Genomic DNA, 26,839 nt, shown 5'->3' with positions numbered 1-26,839 from the left:
CCCATTGCTTCCTTGCATATAATCAGTACACAGTTAATACTGGACAGTGGAATCTTTAATTTCAGTCTCCTTGACTCCTTCTGCATCCTCTTTTGGAGTCCTGTGCCCAGGGGACTGCACAGGGAATTTTAATGACGAGAAGACAGGGCTGGTTTCCCCCTTAGCAGACATATATGTTTGCAGCATCAGAAGTCTAGGGCTGGAAGCTACCTTTGACATCATTTCCTCTGCGAATGCATGTATAATTTCTACAGAACCTATTAGAAAGGATCACCCAGCCTCTGCCTTTGTACAACTTTCCCTTAAAAAACTGCCAATCCCACTGCTGATTGGCCCAGTAGTGAGAACTTTTTCCTGCTGCCTCTTGGTGCTTTTGCCTATGGCCCCTATCCTGCCTGCTGAAGGCACTCTTGCCAGCATGGACTTAAACCCCTCCAGCTCTGACAATCCTCTTTCTCTTTTGTTTTACATGAAGGGTCTGGCAGCCAAAGCAATCACTCAAAGTTCAAACCTTATCATTTTTTGCTTTGTTCCTCTTGGCCTTGGTTTTGTACATCAGCTTTGAAAATACCATCCCAGGGTTAATGCTGGGGTTAATTTATAACTAAGAGTGCTCTAGTTTTGCAATACAGGACATGCTATAAAAATGGAAAGATGTTGCTTTCTGAGAGATGCAGGTGGATTCTTGGGCATTTGCTGTAAGTACTTTTTTTCTCTTTGGGAACTTTGAACATCTCTATCAGCACGTCAGAGTCCCAAATAACCAAGTTGGCAAGTCAGAGTCCCAAACCAAATTCCTGGCTCTAGGGGCGAAGGTCTAAGTGTGGTCATCTAATAATTGACTTTCTACCAGCCTCAGTGACTTTTAAAGAAAGAGGACTCTGATGATGATATGGAGATTGGATAGAGTGGTGAACAAAGGGGGTTGGTATGGAGAATATAGGAGATGGTGTGACCTGTTAGGAGCTGATATAGTAGCTCAGGCCATGAACTGAGAGGCAGAGGCAGCAGGAATGAAGAGAAGGGAGAAGTTTTGAGAGTTATTTAAGAGTTAGTATTCATAAGACATCATGCTTCATTAGATATGGGGAATGAGAATAAAAAGAGGCTACGATTGTTCCCAGGTATCTGGGTTACGTGTCTCTATAGACAGTGATGTGATAAACTGAGATGTGGAATGAAGATGAGGGAGCAAGCTTAAGGTGTAGGGAGATGATATGTTTACATCTGGCAACTTTGAGATTTTCTTATTGAGACTGAGGTCTGTGTGGACCATCCTGGTGGTTATATCCAAAAGAAAGCTGGATAAATGGCTAGGAGCTCATGAGAGCAATCTGAGAGAGATACAGTTTCTAGCAATTGAGTGCGGAGGGTAAGATCACTCAGGAAGAAGATGGAGGGCGGAGGAAGGATCCTTTTTCTGAGTTCATAGATCTCTTCCTTCTAAGCACACATGTCCACTTTCATGGGATTTTCACACCTGACTCCTTTACTCCATTTCTTTGCACTCTTTCAGGATCAGAGAACCTTATGCCATATCTTTCTGGCTTTCTTTATAATAATTAAAAGTAACATGCATAGGTGTAAGAATAATAGTGTTAAGATGTCTTACAACTTAGAAATGACTGTTTAGATGTTACTAAGATTAATGGTGAAAGAAATCTAAAATTTAGAAAGTTATTCTTTCATTTTCTGGTTGTTTGAAAATACCTCTATGGCTTCCATGCATTGCAAAATGCGTGAATTTCAGCTCATGACCTTGTATGTGGCTCCATAAACCACCACCCGTCCATTCCAACTAATCATATATTGTACAAATTACTTTCATTTTGTCTTTTAGCCAAAGAAGATGCAAGTGTTCTCTCATCTCATAGATTTTATCTTAAGAAAATGCCAAATGAAAAAAAAATCTAAAATTCTAATCTACAATGAATAATGTATGCAGAGGGAGTACTAGTTTAACCTAAGAATATCCCCTCTCTCCAACAGGCTGCCTCTAGTTCAGATAAAAAGTGATTCAATTTCCATAAATTTAATTTACTCATAGCATTTTCATAATGTTCCTATAACATCTGAATGACAGTCCACGGCATTATTTCCATGGTCGCAGCAAGCCACTTCTCCTACTCCCTGTCCATATTTGATGCATCTCCTGTTTTTCAAGGGAGAGAAACCCCTGCTCAGCCCCTGATGAGCACATCATCAAATATTTACTATTGTTTTATTAATCAGTGTGGGTGGTTATTATGTGTCTCTGGCTCAGGGAGTGTTTCATCCAACTAAGCTCCCTCAATGGTTGTCTCACTTCACCTCTTATAGATTAACTTCCTTCCAAAATGTCATCATTCCTGTACCTGGTTCTCTTGGTACTTGGGCTTCATGCTACAATCCATTGTGCATCACCTGAAGGCAAAGTAACAGCCTGCCATTCACCCCAACAAAATGCCACTCTCTACAAGATGTCATCCATTAATGCTGACTTTGCATTCAATCTGTACCGGAGGTTCACTGTGGAGACCCCAGATAAGAACATCTTCTTTTCCCCTGTGAGCATTTCTGCAGCTTTGGTTATGCTTTCCTTTGGGGCCTGCTGCAGCACCCAAACTGAGATTGTGGAGACCTTGGGGTTCAACCTCACAGACACTCCAATGTTAGAGATCCAGCATGGCTTCCAGCATCTGATCTGTTCACTGAATTTTCCAAAGAAGGAACTGGAATTGCAGATAGGAAATGCCCTCTTCATTGGCAAGCATGTAAAACCACTGGCAAAGTTCTTGAATGTTGTCAAGACCCTCTATGAGACAGAAGTCTTTTCTACCGACTTCTCCAACATTTCTGCAGCCAAGCAGGAGATTAACAGTCATGTGGAGATGCAAACCAAAGGGAAAGTTGTGGGTCTAATTCGAGACCTCAAACCAAACACCATCATGGTCTTAGTGAACTATATTCACTTTAAAGGTAAGACTTTCAGATGTCAATTTTCAGTCTAAGGCTCAGATACTTGGGTGGAGTGCTGAGGGGAGCTCATGGTCTCTTATTACTGGCATCAGTAGGTGTCCCTCATACCACAGTGATCTGCTCCACTGGACATAGCTGTGAATAGTATTGGATCTTCCAAGATGGACACACAGCTCTGTGAATGAGTCCAGGAAATTTCTAGGGAGAGCGCCCTTTCAGAGAGGTGGGTGACAATGGTATGAACATCTTGCTCATAATTGGCTAAAGATTCATGGTTTCCAAAAGATTTGGTGAGGTGGGACAAGCTTGCACTTGTCAAGTAGACATATTTGTATGTAAAGCTTACTGTGATTCTCACTTGCTGTACATACTTAGGCATGTTACATACATAATTTTACCATGTATTATGCACTCACTGTGTACTAAACACCATCCGACATGTGTGGTATACACACACTGTCTCAATCAATCCTCATAAGTGCCCAAGTTTACACAGTTAATAAGTTTTAGAACTGATATTCCCAACAAGGTCTGTGTGAGTCTAAAGCTGGTGCTTGTAGAAACAAGAATTATGTGACTATTTTCTAAAGGTACTGTGCTCAAATGATTTCTCCTGGTTCTATAGTATATGTCAGCCACATTTCTTGGAGGAGTAATCAATTGTCGGCCACAAACCACACATGTATAGACTGGCTAAAATTGCAGAACAGATCTGTTTTCTCATTTCTCCCTAGTGTGTTGGATGTCCTTATACGTTTTTATGGAAGAGGAAACTATGGCTTTGATGGGCTTAGTGTGGTATAGTAGTTTTGGACACAGACCGTGGAGCCCAACAGCCCTGGGTGTGATTCCTGGCTCTGCCACCTGTTAACTGGGAGACCATGACAAATGACTTTCTCTGCCTGATCCTCAGTCACTTGTAAAACTGGTTGACTGTAGGTACCTAACTCTGTGGTGGTCTTAATTTCTAAATGAAATCACTAATGGAAAAGGTCTTGTTGGTACTGATACCGGTTTAAAATAAACACCTTTTTTCTTTGTATTTTAAGCCCAGTGGGCAAATCCTTTTGATCCATCCAAGACAGAAGACAGTTCCAGCTTCTTAATAGACAAGACCACCACTGTGCAAGTGCCCATGATGCACCAGATGGAACAATACTATCACCTAGTGGATATGGAATTGAACTGCACAGTTCTGCAAATGGACTACAGCAAGAATGCTCTGGCACTCTTTGTTCTTCCCAAGGAGGGACAGATGGAGTCAGTGGAAGCGGCCATGTCATCTAAAACACTGAAGAAGTGGAACCGCTTACTACAGAAGGGGTAAATGCCTTAGAGGATGTGTGGGTGGAAGGTGGGCATAAAAGCGCAGGTGAGACAGAGTTCAGCAGAAACCCAGAGGCAGAAGAATCACCCTGAACTACCCAACAGCTATGTATGATCACTAGAATATGCCAAGAAAATACTGTCTACCAGGCCCTTGGCTGGGCATTTTTACATACTTCACATCATCCAAGCACATCAACAAACCTACAAAGGAGGCAGTATAATTGGCATTTTTCAAATTAGGAAGTCTGGTCTTGTAAGATAAGATGAGCTCCCCAAAGTCAGCCTACTAGTAAATTGATGCCTTCCTGTAGAACAACTAGTGCTCAAAGAACAGGTTGGATTTTGAAGTTGAAAGGTGATTGGGTAGCCACTCTGGACTGGAAGTGCAAGGCAGAAAACTGTGAAGCTCCTGGGTGCTACCCATTAACCTTCATGCCACTAGCTCCCCAACCTTGGTCATCACCCCAGAGATATTTTCTCTTGATTATAAAGGAGTTACATCTCCCTACTCCCAGTGTTTCAGCCCAACATTGGCTGTACCTGAGTGCATTCCTTTCAGAATAACTTCTGTGAGTTTGGTGCCATGTATTGACTTATATAGTAATGGTTGTCAATACTCAGGGAAGAAGCAGAGTCCAATATAATACCATCATGAGAGAGAGAAGGAGAGAATCATAAGCTTGATATGGTGATTGCCATGTGTTCCCTTCCTCTTTTCCCACAGATGGGTTGACTTGTTTATTCCAAAGTTTTCCATTTCTGCCACATATGACCTTGGAGCCACACTTTTGAAGATGGGCATTCAGCATGCCTATGCTGAAAATGCTGATTTTTCTGGACTTACAGAGGACAATGGTCTGAAACTTTCCAATGTAAGTTGATAAACTAGAGTTCTTAAATGTAAGAACTGGAAGGGCAATTAGGAGTCAATTAATTCAACTTTCTTATTTTACCAATTAGCAATCTGATGCCTAGAGAGGCGGTGTGACTCCTCCTAAGCTAGAATCACTTCAGAGTCATTCCCATTACTCCAAATAAATAATTGTATCAGTTTCTTCCATCCTTGACCTTTATGTCCCAGAATTACTGTGATAGAACAGCTTAATGATCAGAAGTGACTCTGGTGAGATGCAGTTCTGGAGGAGGTGTGAGGAGGGAATGCTTAAGAGGTGACTCCTGGCGGCAGCAGGCCATAGTGAATGAGCTGTTTCCCAATGGCTAGCCATAGAATCACCAGAGAATGATTGACTACGTTTAGCAGAGGAAACTTCATATTCTAGCACCATCAACATAGTATAGCAAAGGGGCGGCCCCACCTTTCCTTTCCCTTTCTTACTTCTAGACCTTCCCAAAGACTGTTCCTGTTTCTTCAGAGACCTGCAGGATTTGTTCTCCCCACACAGGCTGCCCATAAGGCTGTGCTGCACATTGGTGAAAAGGGAACTGAAGCTGCAGCTGTCCCTGAAGTTGAACTTTCGGATCAGCCTGAAAGCACTTTCCTACACCCTATTATCCAAATTGATAGATCTTTCATGTTGTTGATTTTGGAGAGAAGCACAAGGAGTATTCTCTTTCTAGGGAAAGTTGTGAACCCAACGGAAGCGTAGTTGGAAAAAAGGCCATTGGCTAATTGCACGTGTGTATTGCAATGGGAAATAAATAAATAATATAGCCCGGTGTGATTGATGTGAGCTTGGACTTGCATTCCCTTATGATGGGATGAAGATTGAACCCTGGCTGAACTTTGTTGGCTGTGGAAGAGGCCAATCCTATGGCAGAACATTCAGAATGTCAATGAGTAATTCATTATTATCCAAAGCATAGGAAGGCTCTATGTTTGTATATTTCTCTTTGTCAGAATACCCCTCAACTCATTTGCTCTAATAAATTTGACTGAGTTGAAAAATTTTCCCTTTTCTGTCTTCTGGGGAATAGCTAAAAAGCAGGTCAGGTCTTCATATCCCAGTACTCCAATAAAATCAATGGACATAAAACAATGCAGATGCATTGTCTTATATGTGAACTTCTCAACCCCCTTCCCACGGTCCCATTAGTAGGATTCTCTGTGTTCTTGCCAGATCTGACATTGGTAGGTTGAATAAAGGAACTCTCACTATGGGGATGAGTTACAGACTGAGAGGGATGTAGCTTTCGTTACTGAACAAGCATGGGACAATACAGCAAGAGAGAGATAAACTCGCCTGTCCAACCCCACCTTCCCCTCAAAAAAACATACTTCCACCTTGCCAATGTATAAGCTGGGAGTGGAGAGAGAAAGTAATTCATTCATGTCATATCTCATAGACTCTCTTTTTCTGTATCCCAATCAGACTCCTTTCCATGTATAGCACCCCTGTCCCACTTGTTTAAGTAGGAATCTCCTTTTTCGCTCTAATTTCACTGAATATTGGTACTTTTGCATCCCCAGATCCTTCAACAACCTTCCCTCTACCTGTACATGCCAACTCATTCCCACCTACCAAACTAGATTTTATCTCAGACACTATGTATTTAAAGCTTGAGTATAAATGGCACAGTGAGTGGTAATGATGTAGTATCTGAAATTCTAGTCCTGAGATAAAACACTTCAGTGACAGGAAAATAGTAAAAAAAAAAAATGCAGAAGTACTGTTGCAGATGTTGTACTTCCACATTGAAATAAATATTTATGTTTAGAAAAGCATGTGTATTACAAACATTCTAATTTTTTCTGATTAGACCCATTTGCATGGAAGTTTGTTTATTCCTGGTATAGTTCACACTTTGCTTTTGTGTAAGAAATTTTTGAAGCCCAGAGCAGAATCTCTGGTACAAAAATTCATTGTTAACATGGAGTTGTGTTTCACTAAAGTTACATTACAATCCTGGCCCTGCTACTTAGTGTTTGGTGATCTTGGACAAGGCACTTAAACCCTGTACCTTATTTTCTTCATCTGTAAAATGGGAACAATAAGAATATCCATGTCATTGGGATTTTGTGAACCTTCAATGTTGCAAAGCATGTAGCATGTAATATGCTCATCACAGAGCCTGAGACCTGATAAAAAGCCCTGTAAATATTAGTTGTTTCAATCATGTTGGTCAACACCAGACAGTGGGCTGGTATCAGAACCAGGATTGTAATGTGAGTCTCTTAATTTGCGGGTTTCTGTTCTCTAGCTCAGGCTCTACCTCCAGAGGCCAGAGTAAGTGTAAATATCAACTCCTTCCTACCCCCTACCCTCCAAATGAGTTCCATCAGAACTTGTTCTGGAAGGAATATCAGTATCTTCAGAGGGAAGTCAGGGATTAAAAGACATTATCCCTCAAGTAGTTCATGTGTCTCCTTAGAGACTAAACCTCATTCAGTCATTCTTTCCCAGATTATGAAGGGCTATCACTGTTTGTCCTGTGACAAACTAAGAATAACAAACTAAGAATAGAACGTAACTTCCTTAACCTCATGAAGTTTACCCACAAAATAACTAGAACATGTATCTCACTTAATAGAGAAAATTTTGTAGCAGAATTTTTACTAAATTGGGAATAAGACAAAGATTCTATATATTATTGCTTTTATTTAAAATGATATTGGAGATGTTAGTGCAGTAAAACAAGAAAAATAAACATTAAAAGAGTAGAGTGGAAAGGAAGGAAAATTTGTCTACACAGAAAAGCCAAGAAAATATATTAACGAATTCTTAGAACAAAAGACAGAAAACTTATTTGGGAACCAGCCACAAGAAAGCAGTGGTGTGGATTGCACAGAATTTACCAATTCTGCTTTCCTTTCCACAGTGTGATAGAATTATAGACACACAGCTTCCCTGATAAACTACATGTTCTAGCCTCCCTAGCAGTTAGGTGTGGCCTTGTAAGTAAATTCTCAACAATGAAATATGAATGTAGGTGACATATAACATCCATCAACTGGGGAATTACAATAGTTGAGTACTTCCTCCACTCTTTTTCTGCCTTCATTAAGCTGGATTGTGGACTTACTTATGATCAAGTTTGACCACAAGCAGGTAAAGAGCTCCTTGGCAGTCTTGCGAAACCTATGTACATCTTTTCAGAATAATTCTTTAAATGCTAAGAAAAAGTAGGATTACAATGCCACCAATAATGTAGAAATATAATTATTAAAATAATATTGAAATTACATCAGCAAGATGGCAGAATAGGAAGCCGTGGATCCTCCTCCCCCACTTCCTTGACAAACACCAATTCAACAACAATACACAGACAAATTCCCTTTGTAAGTATACCCATTATGGAAAACAGTATGGAGGTTCCATAAAATGTTAAAAACAGAACTACCATATTATATAGCAATCCCACTTCTGGATATTTACCAAAAATAATTGAAATCAGGATCTCAAATAGACATTTGCACACCAGTGTCCACTGCAGCATTATTCACAATAGGCAAGATATGGAAACAACCTAAATGTCCATCGATAGATGAAAGGATAAGTGTTTCTACATACAATGGACTATTATTCAGCTTTAAAGAAGAAGGAAATCCTGCCATTTGCAACATGGATGAACCTGGAGGACATTAAGCTAAATAAAATAAGCCAGTCACAGAAGTAGAAACCTGTATTATTCCACTTATATGAAGTATCAAAATTAGTAAAACCCCTAAAAGCAGAGGATAGAACGGTGATTGCTAGAGACTGCAGGAAGGGGGAAATGGAGAGTTGTTATTAAATGTGTATCAAGGTGCTGACAAATTCTGTTTCTAGTGAAGGCTCTTTTCCTTGCTTGAAGATGGCCACCTTCTCATTATGTTCTCATATAGTCTTTCCTTGGTGCATCATACAGGGAAAGAGAGAGAGAGAGAGAGAAAGAGAGAGAGAGAGCAAGAGCTCTCCTGTGTCTCTTCTAATAATGACACTAATCTTATCAGATTAGAGCTCCATCCTTATGACCTCACTTAATATTAATTACTACCTTACTCCAAATACAGCTACTCTGGGGATTAGGACTTTAAAATATGAATATTAGGGGTACAGATACATTAAGCCCATAACACTAGCCTTATTCTAAGTAATACAGAAGTTGGTAGTAGTAGTAGTAGTGGGGATGTTGCAGGTTTGATTATCCAGGAAGCAGATCCTGAAGCAGAGTTTATAGTACAGAACATTTATTAGGGAGGGCCCTTGGGATTGACGCCTATAGAATGGAAGGGAAGGAAGCCAAATTAGGCAGAGGCTGAAGTCATGCCAACATGCAGGTCCAAATAGCAACAACCTTGGTTGACTGCACAAGGAAATCTGGAGCTAAAACGGCCAGTTAGAGTTGTTCTGTTTTAGGTCAAAATAGCTGGACCCTCACACATCTACCTTGGTCAGTCACTGAATATGAGCTGACCAGAAAAGGTAATGATTGAGGGCAAGACATCTCTGCAACTAAGGCAGCCCTTGAAGGGACTGAAAGCTGAAGCCTGTCTGCTGACAGGACTCCTAAGCATCTAGAACAACAAGTCCTTTCTTGAAGAGAAATCTGTATGGCACACCTCCATGTCCAACACAGTCAATTCCTTATCTACTGAAATCTACTTCTTCCTGTAAGTTTTGGAAGTATTTACTCAAGGATTCTGGTGAATCTTTCTTCCTGGAGGAAGCTTAGAAGGAAACATTTGGTAGGATGAACTACAGCTTCTGCTGCTGCAGCTGGACTCATTGTCACAACTGATAATACTTCATTCCCCTCCACTATCCATTCTAGATTCTCCTTCCCTTTAGCTGATCTCCATAGCTCACCAGATGACATTATTAAAAACCACATCCATGACAAGTATTGAGCCACCAGTTACCATAGCATTCTCTGACCAAGATTACTTCATATGTCCACTTCCCATCAAAATTGGGCAAGGAATTATAAAGAGGCACTCATGTGGATCACTTGAATGTCAAACATATACTACACTTGTCCCATTATGTAACAACATATCTTCTTCCTTCTAATGATTGGGATCAATTACCCTTGACTAAATGGTGTAATAAAGAGTCTAACTCCATTTTCTTAATATTTGACATCTTTTAAGTCTTATTTCTACTTCTTTCCTTTATGCCCTACATCTGGGTATACTGATAAGTAAGCCAGTTCACTCACTTCTTTGGTGGTAGTGAGAATTTCCAGCCAAACAAGCTGCTGCCTATACAAAGAAACCCTCACAGTTGCCTCAACCCCTAACAATCATAAAAGCCCAAGCCTATTTCCTTTCCCTCCTCTCTCAAGCCATTTTTTGACCAGCTTAGGAGGCCTGTCCTGCTTTCCTGGTGTGTGTGTGTGTGTGATGTAATCAGTCTTGACACCTGACCCAAGTTTTGGGTGAGAATCCACCCTGTGTCTGTAGGATGGCCAGAGCAAATGATGTGATTCCTTTTCTTGCCTGATATTCCCTGACCATAAAGATCCTGAAGTGTTCAGGCAGCATCCATAGCTTATAGTTCAATGGGACACTTGCTGAATTTCATGGCAGAAGTGTTTTTCCTTTGGTGATCATTACTTGCAACCCTACAAATCCCAGAATTGTAGGGACAGGTTGCAAAGTTCCCCAGTGGGTAATTGAGAGTAATGCAAGTGTGCTCACTCCATTTTCCATCAATTGCTTCCTGACTCATGAATTCTTCCTATTGGGAGCACAACATCATGTAGTGATCTCTGACTAAAGTTAGTATACTGTGCCTTGGAAGAAGGAATCCAGTTTTGTAAAGTATCACCTCTGAGCTGGTGCTTTATGGAAGCCTTCATCACGTCCTTCCAATGCTCTTTTATGACAGCAACTTCCAAGTGTTACTATAAATGGTCTTTGACTTACGATGGTCTGATTTACAATTTTTTAATGGTATGATGGTGTGAAACAATTCTGTTTTTCACTTTCAGTACAATATTTAATAAATTACATGAGGTATCCAACACTTTATTATAAAATAGGCTTGTGTTACATGATTTTGCCCAACTGTAAACCAATTTGAAATATGATGGAATTGGAGTAAAAAATCTTTGGGGAAGTGATGATTACATCTATACTGGCAGTGTAGAAAAAATTATGAGAACCCTACATTTTGCCACATACTAGAATAAATTCATGATGGATTAGAAATCTAAATGTAAAAAGTAAACTTTAAAAGTATTAATAGCATATCTTATAAAATAATAAATGGGGAAGCAGTTTTGAAATAATAACAAAAGTAAAACATATACAGAAGAATACTGGAAAATTTAACCTCAAGAATTGACAAAATACATCTTAAACAAAGTGCAAATATAATTATAGACAAGAATAAGATATTTGCTATAAGTATACCAGGCACATGATTAGTGATACAATGCCAACAAAAGAAATAAGAAAATGGCACATAATCTAAGAGAAAAATGGGCAAAAATTAGAGAAACCAGTGCTGATGGAAAAAATTATATTGCCCAATAAACCTATGGGATGTGCTGGTAACTGGACCTCCCAAGGACTAATTGAAACCATATCCCTGGAGGTGGGGCCTGTGCATATGTGTTTATTAGTTGGTTGGTTGTTCTGTTTATCTTAATTTTTATCTTTCTATTGTAGTATACTATGCATACAAAATGTACACAAGTCATAAGTATTTAGCTTAATGAATTTTAACAAAGAGAACATATCCATGTAATCAGCACCCAGATCAAGAAAGAAGCCCCTTTCATGTCACCTTATGCTTAGTAACCTCCCAAGTGTAATTATCCTGATTCCTAACATCACAAATTACTTTGCCTGTTTTTAAATCTTTATATAAATTAAATCGGCCTGGCGCAGTGGCTCATGCCTGTAATCCCAGCACTTTGAGAGGCTGAAGCGGGCGGGTCATGAGGTCAGAAGATCAAGACCATCCTGGCTAACACGGTGAAACCCCATCTCTACTAAAAAATACAAAAATATTAGCCGGGCATAGTGGTGGGCGCCTGTAGTCCCAGTTACTAGGGAGGCTGAGGCAGGAGAATGGAGTGAACCCGTGAGGCGGAGCTTGCAGTGAGTGGAGATTGTGCCACTGCACTCCAGACTGGGCGACAGAGAGAGACTCCATCTCAAAAATAAATGAATGAATAAATAAATAAATAAATACAAATAAATTAAATCATATAATTTATACTCTTTTTGTGTTTTTCTGCTTTCCACTCAACATTGGATGATTGCTTATAGTTACAGAGTTTTCAGTCTCATTGTTACATGGTATTTTGTTTTATGAAAACACATTTTGTCTATCCCTTCTAATGTTGATAGATATTTAGGCAATCTCTAGTTTATGGGCTTTTATAAATAATATCTCTCTAAGCATTCTTAAGCAGGTCTCCTAGTTAATAAATGTATGCTTTCCTTATGGGTATAAACCACGGGATGGAATTGCTGAGTGATAGGGTGTGCATATAATCAGCTTCCATAGACATCCCTCTATCTTTGCCTGAATCTGGATTGTCAGCATCTAAGTGCATTCTGGTTGATTGGCAATTGTCCCCTGGGAAAGCTGTTGAAAATTCAGCACTCCATTTAAGATTTCCAAATCTTTCCATTTGGGTTCTTAGCCACTTCCCCTGAGGTGTCTTTTTCTCCTTACATGAGAAGTCTATGTCTCCTAAGACTCTCTGGGGAAGTCTTTGTCTCCACAGAGTCTTAGGAGACAAAGACTTCAGAGTAGCCTTGAGAGAGTATACGGAATTCCATTCTGCTTTTCAGAGGACATTTCTACTTATATTTAGCCTCCAATCCTGTACAGCTTTGGAAATCAGCAAATGCCTTGAGCAAGGTTCTGGTTGTGTGTTTGAGTCCCCACATGTCTTCGAATTTGTCACTCATTTTCCTGCGAACACCAAAAGCTCACCTGGATTATTAATTCCCCAGGTGCTGCCCTTCGCTGGAACTGGTAAAATCTTCCTGGGGTGGTGGTGGTGTGGGAGAAGGGGGGGACAACAAATTACAGATTCTCAGTACAGCTTGGAAAGACTTTATTCTCTGGAATCTTTTTCCCTTTTATCCTAATTGCTTCTGCAGTTTTCAGATACATTTAAAACTAGATTTTAGTAATCTATCTGGCTTTTTTAGGTGTTCTTTATGGGAGCATTGACCTACCACGAACTACTCCATCTACGTGAAATGAGAAATGTTTATGCGTTCTTTAAAATTTTCCGATGTTATTCAAATGTGTAGAACCCGTTGAGAACTACTGTCTTAGAGAAACACTTGCAAGTGTATACCTAGAGACATGTGCCAGGAAATTCATGGCAACAACGCTATAAGGGAAAACTGCAAACAACTGAAATATCCATCAATAAAGGAATGGATGACTAAATTGTATAATAGAAATGTTCATATGATGGAATATTGTTTGAGCACCCAAATTGCTAAATTAGAACTACATGTCTAAATATGAATATATCTCAAAAATCTCAGAAAATAATGTTACCTTGTAACTGGAAAGGGGTCCCGATACAAATCCCAAGAAAGTATTCTTGGACCTCGCTCAAGAAAGAATTTGGGGCGAGTCAACAATGCTAAGCAAAAGCAAGTTTATTAAGAAAGTAAAGTAATAAATAATGGCTACCCCATAGGCAGAGCAGCAGCCTGGGCCACTCAGCTGCTTATACTTATTGTTACTTCTTGATTATATGCTAAACAAGGTGTGGATTATTCATGAATTTTCCGGGAATGGGATGGTGAATTCCCTTGAAGCTGAGCGTTCCTCCCCTTTTTAGAGCATATACGGTAACTTCCAGATGTTGTCATGGAATCTGTAAACTGTCAAGACACCGGTGAGAGTGTCCTTTTGCATGTTAATGCATTATAACTAGCGTATAATGAGCAGTGAGGAAGACCAGAGGTCACTTTTGTCACCATCTTGGTTTTTGTGGGTTTTGGCCGGCTTCTTTACCGCGTGCTGTTCTATCAGCAAGGTCTTTGTGACCTGTATCTTGTGCCTACTTCTTATCTCATACTGTGACTGAGAATGCCTAACTTCCTGGAATGCAGCCCAATAGGTCTCAGCCTCATTTTACTCAGCCCCCTATTCAAGATGGAGATGCTCTGGTTCAAGCGCCTCTGACAACCTTGTAAGAACCAAGTTGAAGAACAAAACAAAGTATAACACTATTTACATCACTTAAAAAGCCATACAAAAGAATACTTAAGTACTTAAGTAGTTCCAGTGAGCTCTTGAACAGCATGGTGACTATAGTTAAGAATAATGAATTGTATACCGGAACATTGCTAAAAGAGTAAATTTTAAATGTTCTTGCCACAAAAAAAGATAGCTACGTGAAATGATCAATATATTAATTAGTTTGGTTGTACTCATTTCGCAATGCATATATATGTCAGAACATTGCATTGTATACTATAAATATATATTTATTTGCCAATTTTAATTCAAAAATATTTTTAAAAACAATACCTAAACAATTCATGAATACACATATATGAAGTAAAAGTATAAAAATGTGAACTGGAAATACATGCATCAAATTTGTTAATGCTTACTTCTAGGGGAAGGCAGATGGTGATGAGATTGAGTAAAGGAATAAAGAGGAAGTCAACTACATCTATAATTGTTTATTTCATTTTTATTTATTTCTTAAGGAGTAAAATAAAATATAAACATTTTTTAGTACTGTGTGATAGGCATCTGGGTGTGGTTATATTATTCTCAGTACTTCTCTGCAGGCTTGAAATTTTTAAGCCTTAAGAAAGAAAACTCAGTTTAAATATAACCTTTCTGGTGAATGATTACTGAGTCCCTCAAGAAAACTCAATAACTCTCGTCTAGCTAGGCCCACAGGTTTTTCTCCCTGACATTTATTTTTATAGCACTAATCACAACCTATTTTAATAATCTGTTTGCTCACATGTTGCTACTTCTACATTAAAAATTATTTGGGGAACTATCTCACAATAAGGTGAGTAATTTAGGCCAGGTGCAGTGGCTCATGCCTGTAATCCCAACACTTTGGGAGGCCAAGGCGAGTGGATCACCTGAGGTCAGGAGTTTGAGACCAGTCTGGCCAACATGGCACAAGCCTGTCTCTACTAAAAATACAAAAATTAGCTGGGCATGGTGGCACATGCCTGTAATCCCAGCTACTTGGGAGGCTGAGGCAGGAGAATCACTTCTACCCGGGAGGCGGAGGTTGCAGTGAGCCAAGATCATACCACTGCGTTCCAGCCTGGGCAACAGAATGAGATTCTGTCTCAAAAAAAAAAAAAAAAAAAAAAAAAAAAAAAGAAAAGAAAGAAAAAAATAGCGAGTAATTTAAGAGAATTAAATCAGAATAACAAGAGGTAGGGTCCAGGCATGAATATTTTTTAAGCCTCCTAGGTGATTCTAAGGTGCAGCCAGAGCTAAGAGGCACAGGTAGTCCTGAAGAGAAAAAATTGGGTTGCCCTTGTTACCTTTTGTGTCTAATACATATTACAAGGAATGGCATAAAGCTAATTGTTTGTCCTCTGTCATCTTGGAACAGCACCTGTGGTACTCCTGTTACTATTAACTTGCATTCATCCATTTCATAAGACAATTAAGGAGCAAAAGTAAGTCCCTAGCAGCTACAGACTTTGTGAAAGCAGCATGCTCCTCTGGAAGTTCATGTAAGTCACGGCTTCCCTCCTCGTTCCAGGGGGCTACATCCTTGAAAGGTCTGTCCTGGTTCTGATCAGAGTTCAGCTGATCATTGCCTGCTTTGCATATAGCATCTGCCTTGGGAAAGGTGATGGATTATAGAATAAAAAACAAATGTGACTGTATTTTCTGCAGCCAAATAACTTTCACATGTAGTTCTTTGAAATTCTCTCTTACGGTGAGTATGTTGGCTAATTTTTTGTCAACTTGACTATGATGCTGGTTTTTGTTGTTGTTGTTGTTGTTAAATACCAGTGTAGATGTTGCTGTGAAGTTATTATTTGCATGTGATTAACATTTAAATCAGTAGAATTTGAGTACAGCATATTACCCCTCATAACGTGAGTGGGCCTTATCTAATCAGTTGAAGGCCTTAAGAGAAAAGATTGAGGAACTCTTTCCTGGGTCTCCACCTTGCCAGCCCTGCTGAATTCAGATTTGCCAACCACACAATTGCGTAAGGCAATTCTTTAAAATAAATCTCTCTGTCTCCCTTTTTCTCCACATATGTTTGTCTCGAGCAACCTTAGTTTGGGGACATCTCCCTGAAGTAGCTTATGGAAGTTTAAAAAATGTTACTTTATTTTCCTGTAACTGCACTGAACTTCGCTCTTGACCACACAACCCTTTTAATAGCATATCAATGTATCTAGTCACTTCAAGGCAAAGTTAGTCGTTTATGAGCTCTTCCTCTCTTTTTTGGATGATACATTGTCACATTCAAGGATTTCTCCCACCTTTTTCCTACTTCCCAACCCTCACAATGATTTAAGTAACATAGAAGGAGGGGACTTGCTCATGTATTGCCTTCATGTCAGGGGAGAGGCTTTTTGTCCAAAGTAGGTAGCCTCTGTCCACATTGACTTCTGCTGCTATTTCATTTCCATGCTGGCTGCTACCCATTCCTGCTAGCATTGGCTCAGTTGGTTCCTGTCCTGCCATGATCTTTAATTCATAGAGGCCCCCGTATTGCATTGTCCTGATGCCAATATAAAATTTTCTTTCAATACTCTGGCTCTCCTTCAACCTTTGAGGAATCCCCTGCCCTGAGAACTGCTGTCCCCATACCACATAGGGATGCCAGCATTTTTATGAGATTGTTCTAATGTACATCCACCTTAATACTTCTCTCAGCCATTGCTACTCTTTTGAAACACTGTATTGGACATGTGGCTTATCCACACAGGTTTTAAATTTCCAGGATGACATTCTGGAATTAAAGCAAGGTCCCTAGACTTATCTGGAGTCTCTTTTGTCCTCTCCACCTGGAACTCAGCCAAGGCAGGTAAAGGAGGCAGGATAGGAATAAGTTACAGATTTCTTTCTCAAAGAGTGGTGTGTTGTTAACCTCTGCTGCCCATAGTGGGTATTACACAAAAGCAATTTATGCATACAGTCTGATGCTTCCTGGAATATGGGAACATATGCTATCCTCAAGAACTGAGATTAAGGAAGTACCTCAGTAGACGCCATGCCTGAGACTCATAACTTAAAGGAGAGGGTCCTTAGATAAAAACAAAGGCTTTTCAAAGATAATAGACCTGTCCTGATAAAAGATGCATTATAGATCATAGTCAATACTGTTGTGTACATGTGCCATAGACACTGAGCTATCAGAGCAGCTACCAGGAGAGTATTTGGGTGAAAAACTCAAGGCCTCCTAGGACATTAGGGTAAAGGTGACTTTGGAACTAATAATCAGATCTTGGGTAATTAGGACTAAGGTTCTACAAGAAGGACACAAAAGCTTTACTGTCCACTGGTGGAAGGCCTCTTGGTGTATAGAGAACTCAACCTAAGTTAATGAATGAGGTAAATTATATCCTTTCTGAGGAATCACCTTGACTTGACTTTGTGTGATTCCTTCACAGTGCTTCTGAATCTGGTTCTTAGAAAATGTTCCCAAATTCCTTGACAGGCAGGGTTAATTAAGCAGTCTGAGAAAGTGATATACCACGCTGAAGCAAGATCACCCAATGTGGGCAACAAGAGTGTGTTTTGAAAAATATTTCCCAATATTAACCCTTGCCCCCAAGAGTCAAGAACAAAGCATCACAGGAAAAAGCGGATAAGAGGTAGTGGGAGAGAAATAGTACAAATGAACAGTAGGAGTGACCAGAATAATAGATGATATGCTATATCAAGTTTTAACTATGTGCCAGGCACTATGCTAAGCATTTTATATATATTATCTCAATTAATTTTATGAAAACCCTATGGAGGAGTGTGGCAGAGTCAGAGAGCTGTCCTGTTCCTACCTCCATAGTGAAGGGTTATCTCTGGGAAGTGGCAGCCCAAGAAGGGGCTACGTTTTCTATCCACATCCATGCAGTTAAATGGAGCAATGTGATTATTTCTTGTGATAGACTGAATAATGGTCCTCATAATTACTTCCTAATCTACAGAACTTGGGAATTTTAATTTACATGCAAAAGGAACCTTGCAGATAAAGGAAGTTAAGTCTCTTTAGATGAGGACATTATCCTGGATTATCCAAGTGGGTCCTAAATGCAATTACAAGGGTTCCTTTTAAGACGGATGCAGAGAGAGATTGAAAGATGCTATCTTGCTGGCTTTGAAGATGGAGAAAGAGCCTCAAAGCCAAATAATGCAGAGGATGCAGTACTAGAAGTTGGAAAAGGCAAGGAAATAGATTCTTTCCAGAGCCTCCAGAGAGAGCACAGCCCTGCTGACATCTTGGTTTCAGTCCAGTAAATCTCCTTTGGATTTCTGGCCTCCAGAATTGTAAGAAAAAATATATTTCAGTTGTTGTAAGCCAATAAGTTTGTGGTAATTTGTTACAGCAGCCATCAGAAACTGATACCGTTCCCACCCAAAAAATATGAGCCAAAATATCACAAGGCCCACACTGTGATTCGCAAAGACCCTAGGTATTCTGACTTCATGGCTATTTTCCTCTATAAAGAAACAATATATATTTTTTGAGAGGGAGTTTTGCTCTGTCACCCAGGCTGGAGTGCAGTGGCATGATCTTGGCTCACTGCAACCTCCATCTCCTGGGTTCAAGCCATTCTCCTGCCTCAGCCTCCCAAGTAGCTGGGACTACAGGCATACACCACCACACCCAGCTAATTTTTGTATTTTTAATAGAGATGGGGTTTCACCATGTTGGCCAGGCTGGTCTCAAACTCCTGACCTCAGGTGATCCACAAGCCTCGGCCTCCAAAAGTGCTGGGATTACAGGCATGAGCCACCACGCCCGGCCCATAAAAATATATTTTATGACTACATTGATACACAGATGAATATAATCCTGGCTTAATTCACAATTACATGTTTGTTATTATTATGTTCATATTTTTCTTCCTTTTTTAACAGAAATTAAAATTAAAACCATTTTTTATGGGCTGTTAAGACTCTCATGAGTTCTAGGTCTTGTGGACACTGTACCTAATAAGGTAAGTCAGTATTGCATGTCACTTCTGGACCATGGATTTTATGAAGCTAGTATGTCATCTCCAGTTTCTCTTTCTTGGAAGAGGTCTCTCCTAAGAAAGTCCAACAATGGAGTCCAGCAACTTGCGGCTGTCTTAGTCTGCTCAGGATGCCAGCAGCATGCACAAGATTTTGTTTTCTCTGAATCGTCAGGTAGAAGAAAGTTACCTTCTGTCTGGGAATACTTACATTATATTGTTACATAAGTGAAAAATTAACTTTTGTTGTTCTAAGTCACAGAAATACTGTGGTGTATTTTAAACAACAGCTGACACTGTGCTAAGGAATACAGAAATTTGGTGTTTCGAAGTGGAATTCACCCGTAATTTAAAAACTACATCGTATAGCTTTCCCTTAGTAGTCAATTTGTATGAAGTAAGGAAGCTGACATTGTAAACTGGAGATATGGATACCCAAGTTGTACAGTGACAAATACTGGATGAATTTATTATCCATGATAATTTGGAAATCAGACAAAAGACCTACTAAGCCTGAATCTCTAGGAAGAGAGATTGAATAACAGAATGTTAGTAGTGTGTATTGGTTGTTACTTGTGCATTTAGCAAGGTGTGTCAAAAAAAGGGATGCACACAAGCAAGAATTACCTAGTTTGAGATTTAAAACAGAAAGCAATACAGATCATCAATTGTTGGTTGTCTTAGTCTGCTCAGGATGCCATAATAAAATATTATAGACTGGGTGGCTTAAACCACACAAATGTGTTTTCTCACAGTTCTGGAGGGCTGAAGTCCCAGATCAAGGTCTGATAGGGTTGATCTTTGGTGAGGACTCCTTTCCTGGCTTGCAGACAGCTGCCTTCTCACTGAGTCCCCACATGGCCTTTTCTCTGTGCATGTGCATGGAGAGACATAAAAACTTATTTCTTCTTCTTTTCATAAGGCCACCAATCCTATTAGATTAGGATCCCATCATTATGACCTCATTTAATTACATCCTAAAATCCCTGTCTCCAAATACAGTCACTTTGGGGCTTAGGATTTCAACATATAAATTTTGTGTGGACACAATTTTGTCCATAGTAGTGGCCTTGCATGATTTAAAATACCAACTATTGCTGTACTCAAAATAGAAAGAACTCAGGTTGAAAAGTTATTTAAGCAAAAAGGCTCAGTAAAGCTCATGAGTTAGAGTGAAAATGGGAGAATACATAACTCCAAAGTTGCATGTCTCCACAAAGGCAGCTAATAAACTGGCAAAACCTGTCACAATTTTTTCTGAACTCTGAAAACTAACCAAAAACCTGTAGCAACTAGGGGAATGCTTAATCAGGAAAAAAACAGTTGAATATGCATGGGAAGAGAGAGGTTTTTGGAATTTAAAGTTACCTTGATGCCATATCCCATTGCTTAGCTAGATGGTGACCTCAAAGACAACAACCTACATTCTAAGTAGAGACACTGGTAGTACCAGAGAGAGCAGAACAGACCTTTTTCTCAAAAGATTGTGGTTGTTTGCTTTGGCGTGTTTGGTGGCTGCCCAGAAGATAGGCTAAAATGCTTGCCTAACTCTCCCACTGCTGAGGTGACTACCCAAGGAACACTTGTTGAAAATATTTAAAGGCAAACACTTTGCCACTGTTGCCTGAGAAAATGGGTAACAGCTGGAGCAAACAATAAACTAACCAAAAAGCTTGGGAAGAGTCTGGGGAATTACGTGCTTTGGGAATAAGGACTTTCAAAACTCTGTTATATTCCTAGGAATACATAAGTCCACACACGTGCCCAGGGTTGGTTACATTCTCAGGAAATTCCTGAGGACCTAAACATTAGCTCTAGCTGACCATCCAGCTTTGTGCAAGCAGGAAGTGAAAACTAAAGCAGAGTTGTGAATGGCCAGGCTGGGTACTGAAGACAGGCACCAGTATACATGGTGAGCTCATTTGCAAACACTTTTTTTTTTCCAGACATATAGAGAAATCTGTGTCCATTTACTAGCTGACTACTAAGCTAATGGAGCAAAGATTTTATTGGTACATGAAAAGAACACAGACTTCACAAAATTAGTTCAGAAAAAGTCGTTAAACAAACAATAACAACTACAACAAGCAGCATCTACAAATAATGGAAATAGGAGAATATATGATGTCTAAAATTGCCACATTATGATAATTCTCAGGTTTCAACTATATATATATGCATATAAACACGTATATGTGTATATACGTATATGTGTATATATGTATATATATGTATATATACGTATATATGTATGGCAATGAAATAATAAAATATAGCCAATATGCTATAGACAAAAGAATTACTGGAAACTGTCATTGTGGAACCCAGGCATTAGAATTACTAGACAAAGACTTTGAAATAACTATTTTAAATATACTCAAAGAGCTAAAGGAAACCACATAATAATAATGAAAGAAAACCAAATGGTGTATCATCAATTAGAGAATATCAGTAAGGATATAGAAATTATAAAAGGGAAACCAATTAACATTTTGGAGTCAATAAGTACAGTAACTTAAATGAAATTTGCTAGCAGATTTGAGAAGGCAGAAAAAATGGCAAACTTAAATATAGGTCAATCAAGAATCAGAAAGTAAAAGAATGAATAATGAAGAAAGTCTGAGTCTTTTAGTACATGATCAAGTGTTCCAAAATATTTATAATGGGAGTCCTAAAAGAGAGGAGGGAGTAAAAGGGGCAGAAAGAATATTTGAAGATATAATGACTGAAAATTCTTCGATATAATGAAAGATATGAACACACATCTGAAAAGATGAATGAATCCCAAATGGGATAAACTGAAAGAGATCAACAGTGTAATATATTACAGTCAAATTATCAGAAAACAATGACAAAGAGAATCCTGAGAGCAGCAACAGAAAAGCAACTCATCAATTCTAAGGGATCTTCAATAAGAGTGAGAACAGATTTTTTATCAAAAAACATGGAGGTCAGGAGGCAATGTGATGAGAAGTTCAAAATACCAAAAGATAAAAAATGGTTGACAAATAATCTTATATCCAACAAACTATCCTTCAAAGTGAAGTAAAAATTAAGATAGTACCAGAGAAAAAAAAACCTGAGGGAGTTTGTTATTAGTGCACCTGCCATACAAGAAATGCTAAACAGCTCAGGTTGAATTTAAAAAAAAAATCAGGCAGTAACCATAAATAAATTAAGAACTATTAAAGGTAACCACAAAGGAAAATTAAAAATTCAGTATTAATGTATTTTTGGTTTGTAACTCTTCTGTTTTCCTATATATTTAAAAGACAACTGCATAAAACAATATTTATAAATCTATGGTGATGAGCACACAATGTATAAAATAAAGATGCAATATGTGGCAATAGTCTTATAAAGTAGGAGACACAGCTATATAGAATTTTTTTATTGTAAATATGTTTATATTAATCCAAACTAGATAGTTGTACATTAAGGTGTTAATTGTAATCCCAGCAACCACTAAGAAAACAAATAAAATATATAAAGTAAAATAAATTACCAGAGAATTAAAATGATACACTAGAATATATCTGTTTAGCACAAAATAAGGCAATATATGAGCAATTAAGGAGCTAAAAAGCTATAAAACATATAAAAAACAAAAACCATAATGGCAGATTTAAGTTCTTTCTTATTAGTTATTACATTATATAAATGGATTAAAATCTACAATTGAAAGGTAGAGATGGACAGAATGGGTAAAAAATCACAAGCAATCCTTATGATGTCTACAAAAGACTCAACTTAGATTCAAATACACACATAGTTTGAAAGTAAAAGGGTGGAAAAAACATTTCATGTGAATAGTAACCTGAAGAGAGTGGGTATGACTATAGTATTATCAGATAAGTTAGACATTAAAACAAAAGTTGTTACAAGAGAAAAGGGACATTATATAACAATAAATTGTCAATTCATTAAGAAAGTATATCAGTTATAACCATATATATGCACTTAACAAAAGAACTCAAAATATATGTGGCAAGAACCGAATTTAAGGAAGAAATAAACAGTTCAACAATAACATTGGAAAGTTTGATACTCCACCTTTAATTCTGAATGAAAGAGCTAGACAAAAGATCAGCAAGTAAATAGAAGATTTTAATAACACTGCAAAGCAGCTAGAACTAACAGACATATATAGAACACACCACAAAAAACAGCAGAATACACATTCTTCTCAAGCCCTCATACAATATATTCTAGAACAGGTCATGTGTTAAATGACAAGGCAAGTCTCAATAAACTTTAAAAGATTGAAATCATATAAAGTATCTCCTCTGGCCCACTGGAATAAAATTAGGAATCAATAACAAAGGGAAATGTGAAAATTAAACATCACACTACTTTTTAAATTTTCATCAACAAAAATATTTATTACAAGATAATTGAGGGAGCTTTTCTGTATCATGAGATTAAAATGATGTTGAGCCAAGAGCAATATCACCAGCCAAATCATTAAACAATCATTAAATCAAAGACATTTTCAGCTTGCCCAAATGGAACCTTTATTTCCCCAGAATATTTCTGAAAACATTGCTAAAGGAATACATGAGCAAACATAGCTTGAAAATCAAGAATTACATAGGCACGAAGCAGTTACTCAATTAGAACTTCCATATCATCTGAAATTCCCTTTACTATATGAAATAGGTTGTCAACTAATAATCTTTTGAGGAAAATATGTTTTTCCACAGAATTTGCTTTCAGTGAAGTAGAAGACATTTTTAAATTCTTATGATTATAGCAGCACAAAACTGGCATGTACATTAGACAGAAAACTTACTTGGGGCATCAGAATTTGGTTTCATGTCAATTTGGTTCTGATCAAGGAAGTGGAGCCACTATAAATGATATGGAATAAGGTATTTATTAGAGGGTGTAAAATTTTGAAGTTGATTTAAACAAAAAGATTCTCTGGAACCCTATTGCTTCTGTATTTGCAGGAGGGCCTAAAGTTGCTGTAGAACAGTGGGCTGGTGTCAAGAGAAAAGCCCCAAGTGAAGCAGAGGAGAGTGCAGACAAAATGGAATCCAAGAAGATAAAATGAAAGCTATATCCTTTGGTCATTCTCTCCAACATCAATAGTGAAGGGTGGACTGTAGTAGCAGGCACTCTTTGCTATGGTGCTACGAAACATCACAGTATTAAACAACCAACTAGTCAAAGCAGAAATCTCAAGAGAAATTTAAAAATATTTTGAGAAGGGTGAAAATAAAAAGCACAACATATTAAAATTTATAGGATGCTGCAAAAGCAGTGCTCAGAGTGAAATTTATCAGGCTGTAAACACCATATTGACAGAATGAGGAATAAAAGCACATTATCATCTCAATCAGTGAAGATAAAACATTTGACAAAATCTAACACCCTGTCGCATTAAAAACCAGCTAGGAATGAAATGGAATGTTCTCAACCTGATAAGAGGCATTTACTGAAAACCTAAATCTAATACTATGACTAATGATAAAGAACGATAGGATTCCCCATAAGAGCAAGACAAGGATGCCCATTCTCACCACTTCTATTCAACATTTTACTAAAAGTTCTAGCTAAAACAATTAGGCAAGAAAAAAGAAATAAATGGTGTACAGGCTAGAAAGCAAGAAGTAAACTATCTCTATTCTTAGATGACATTATCTTATGTTAAAAAAAAACCTAGGGATACACACACACACACACACACACACACACACACACACACACGCAAAACCCTAGTAGACACCAGAAAGGCTTCAAGATGACTTACTAGTAGTATCTAGTACTCGGTTCCTGCACTAAGAAAAATCAAAAGAGTAAATAGAAAATATTACTTTAAATAGATCATACAAGAGACAATACTAGTGTTCAATAGAAAAGTGACAGGAAATGCCTAAAGCAAAGAAGAGGGAAGTGAGGTAGCCTGCTCGACCAAGATTGGCTCAAACCTGGGATAGACTCCCTAGTGCAGAAAAAAGGTAAGTGAGAGACCCCAGTGGACCACATTCCCACGGTGGAATTGGCAATCCTAGCCACAGAAGAGTCCCTTGACCCTTACGGGCCCTGAAACCCTGAAACTAACATAAGGAGTTGCCTAAAGATGGTGCAGTGGCACTGCTCCAGAAAGGGACCTTGTACTGGATCCCACACACTCTCCAAGTCCTAAACAGCCACAGCAAGGGGCCATTTTGAGAGCCCACCCCACAACAGACTACACATTGTCCTGAGGCCCAGCAGTGCTGAGGCTGAGGCATGAACAGAGTCCACATTCCTTGCCTGCTGGCCTAGGCTGCCACCACTAAAGGAGTTCCTCGCCTCCCCAATAGCAGGGATACAGCATAGCCACTGCTGTTCCCAACCTGAGCATTCCACTTGGGGCCTGAGGATAGCCCCACTCCTGCACCTGCACACAACATTGAAGGGCCTGAGAATAAGTCAGCCTGGCCTGGCTCCCCACACCCCCAAAGCCAGAGCAAGCAGTCTGGGGTCCTAGGAGCTGCCCACCCCAGTCCACCACTGCTGGCACCAGAGCAATCCTCCTGGAGGCCTGAGGTTGGGCTTACCCACCTGGCCATTATCACCTCAAGGGCACCTGCCAGCAGGTGCCACATGTGGGCCTGGAGACTGGCCTGCCTAGCACATCACAGCCACTGCCAACACCACCACATACCACTCAGGACCTAGATGATTATCCCACCACTTCTACTGTCATTGCCTACACCATACCAGCCTTCCAAGGGCCCAAGAACCCACCCATCCACCCAGCCCACCACTGCCACTATCAGCATCCAAAAAGTTACAAGTATCATCCCATCTACACTTGGTGATACTGGTGCCAGTGTATGCTGCCCTAGGGCCCAAGGACAGGCATGGTCAGTGCACTGTGGCTACCAATGTGGCCTGAAGACTGGCTGTATTAGTTTGTTTTCACACTGCTAATAAAGACATACCTGAAACTGTGTAATTTATAAAGGAAGGAGTTTAATTGACTAACAGTTCAGCATGGCTGGGGAGGCCTCAGGAAACTTAAAATCATGGTGGAAGGGGAAGCAAACATGTCCTTCTTCACATGGTGGAAGCAAGGAGAAGTGCCAAGTAAAAGGGGGGAAAATCCACTTATAAAACCACCAGATCTTGTGAGAACTCACTCACTATCATGAGAACAGCAGCATGGGGGTAACCTCCCCCATGATTCAATTACCTCTCTGGGCCCCTCCCACAATACGTGGGGATTATGGGAACTACAATTCAAGGTAGCTTTGGGTTGGGACACAGCCAAACCATATTATTCTGTCCCTGGTTCCTCCCAAATCTCATGTTCTCACATTTCAAAACACAATTATGCCCTCCAAGACTCCCCCAAAGTTTTAATTCATTCCAGCATTAACCCAAAGTCAAGTCCAAAGTCTCATCTGAAACAAGGCAAGTCCCTTTTGCCTATGAGCCTGTAAAATCAAAAGCATGTTAGTTACCTCCTAGATACAATGGAGGTACAGACATTTGGTAAAT

The 26,839-nt window shown here is 39.1% G+C and overlaps 1 protein-coding gene across 1 annotated transcript; it reads left to right on the top strand.

Annotated features, from left to right (window-relative positions):
- The first annotated feature begins 668 nt into the window (after positions 1 to 668).
- On the top strand, positions 669 to 6,970 carry SERPINA7 (serpin family A member 7). Its single transcript, XM_002831954.5, has 5 exons — positions 669 to 698; positions 2,320 to 2,958; positions 4,008 to 4,281; positions 5,012 to 5,159; positions 5,691 to 6,970. The coding sequence occupies exons 2-5, from the start codon at positions 2,337 to 2,339 to the stop codon at positions 5,892 to 5,894; spliced, it is 1,248 nt and encodes a 415-aa protein (XP_002832000.1). The 5' UTR covers positions 669 to 698; positions 2,320 to 2,336; the 3' UTR covers positions 5,895 to 6,970.
- The last annotated feature ends 19,869 nt before the right edge of the window (positions 6,971 to 26,839 follow it).

The sequence above is a fragment of the Pongo abelii genome, chromosome X (genome assembly GCF_028885655.2).
Source record: "Pongo abelii isolate AG06213 chromosome X, NHGRI_mPonAbe1-v2.0_pri, whole genome shotgun sequence".
Lineage (NCBI taxonomy): Eukaryota > Metazoa > Chordata > Mammalia > Primates > Hominidae > Pongo > Pongo abelii.
Note: the sequence above shows the minus strand (reverse complement) of the source record. Positions and strands in the feature narration are given on the sequence as shown.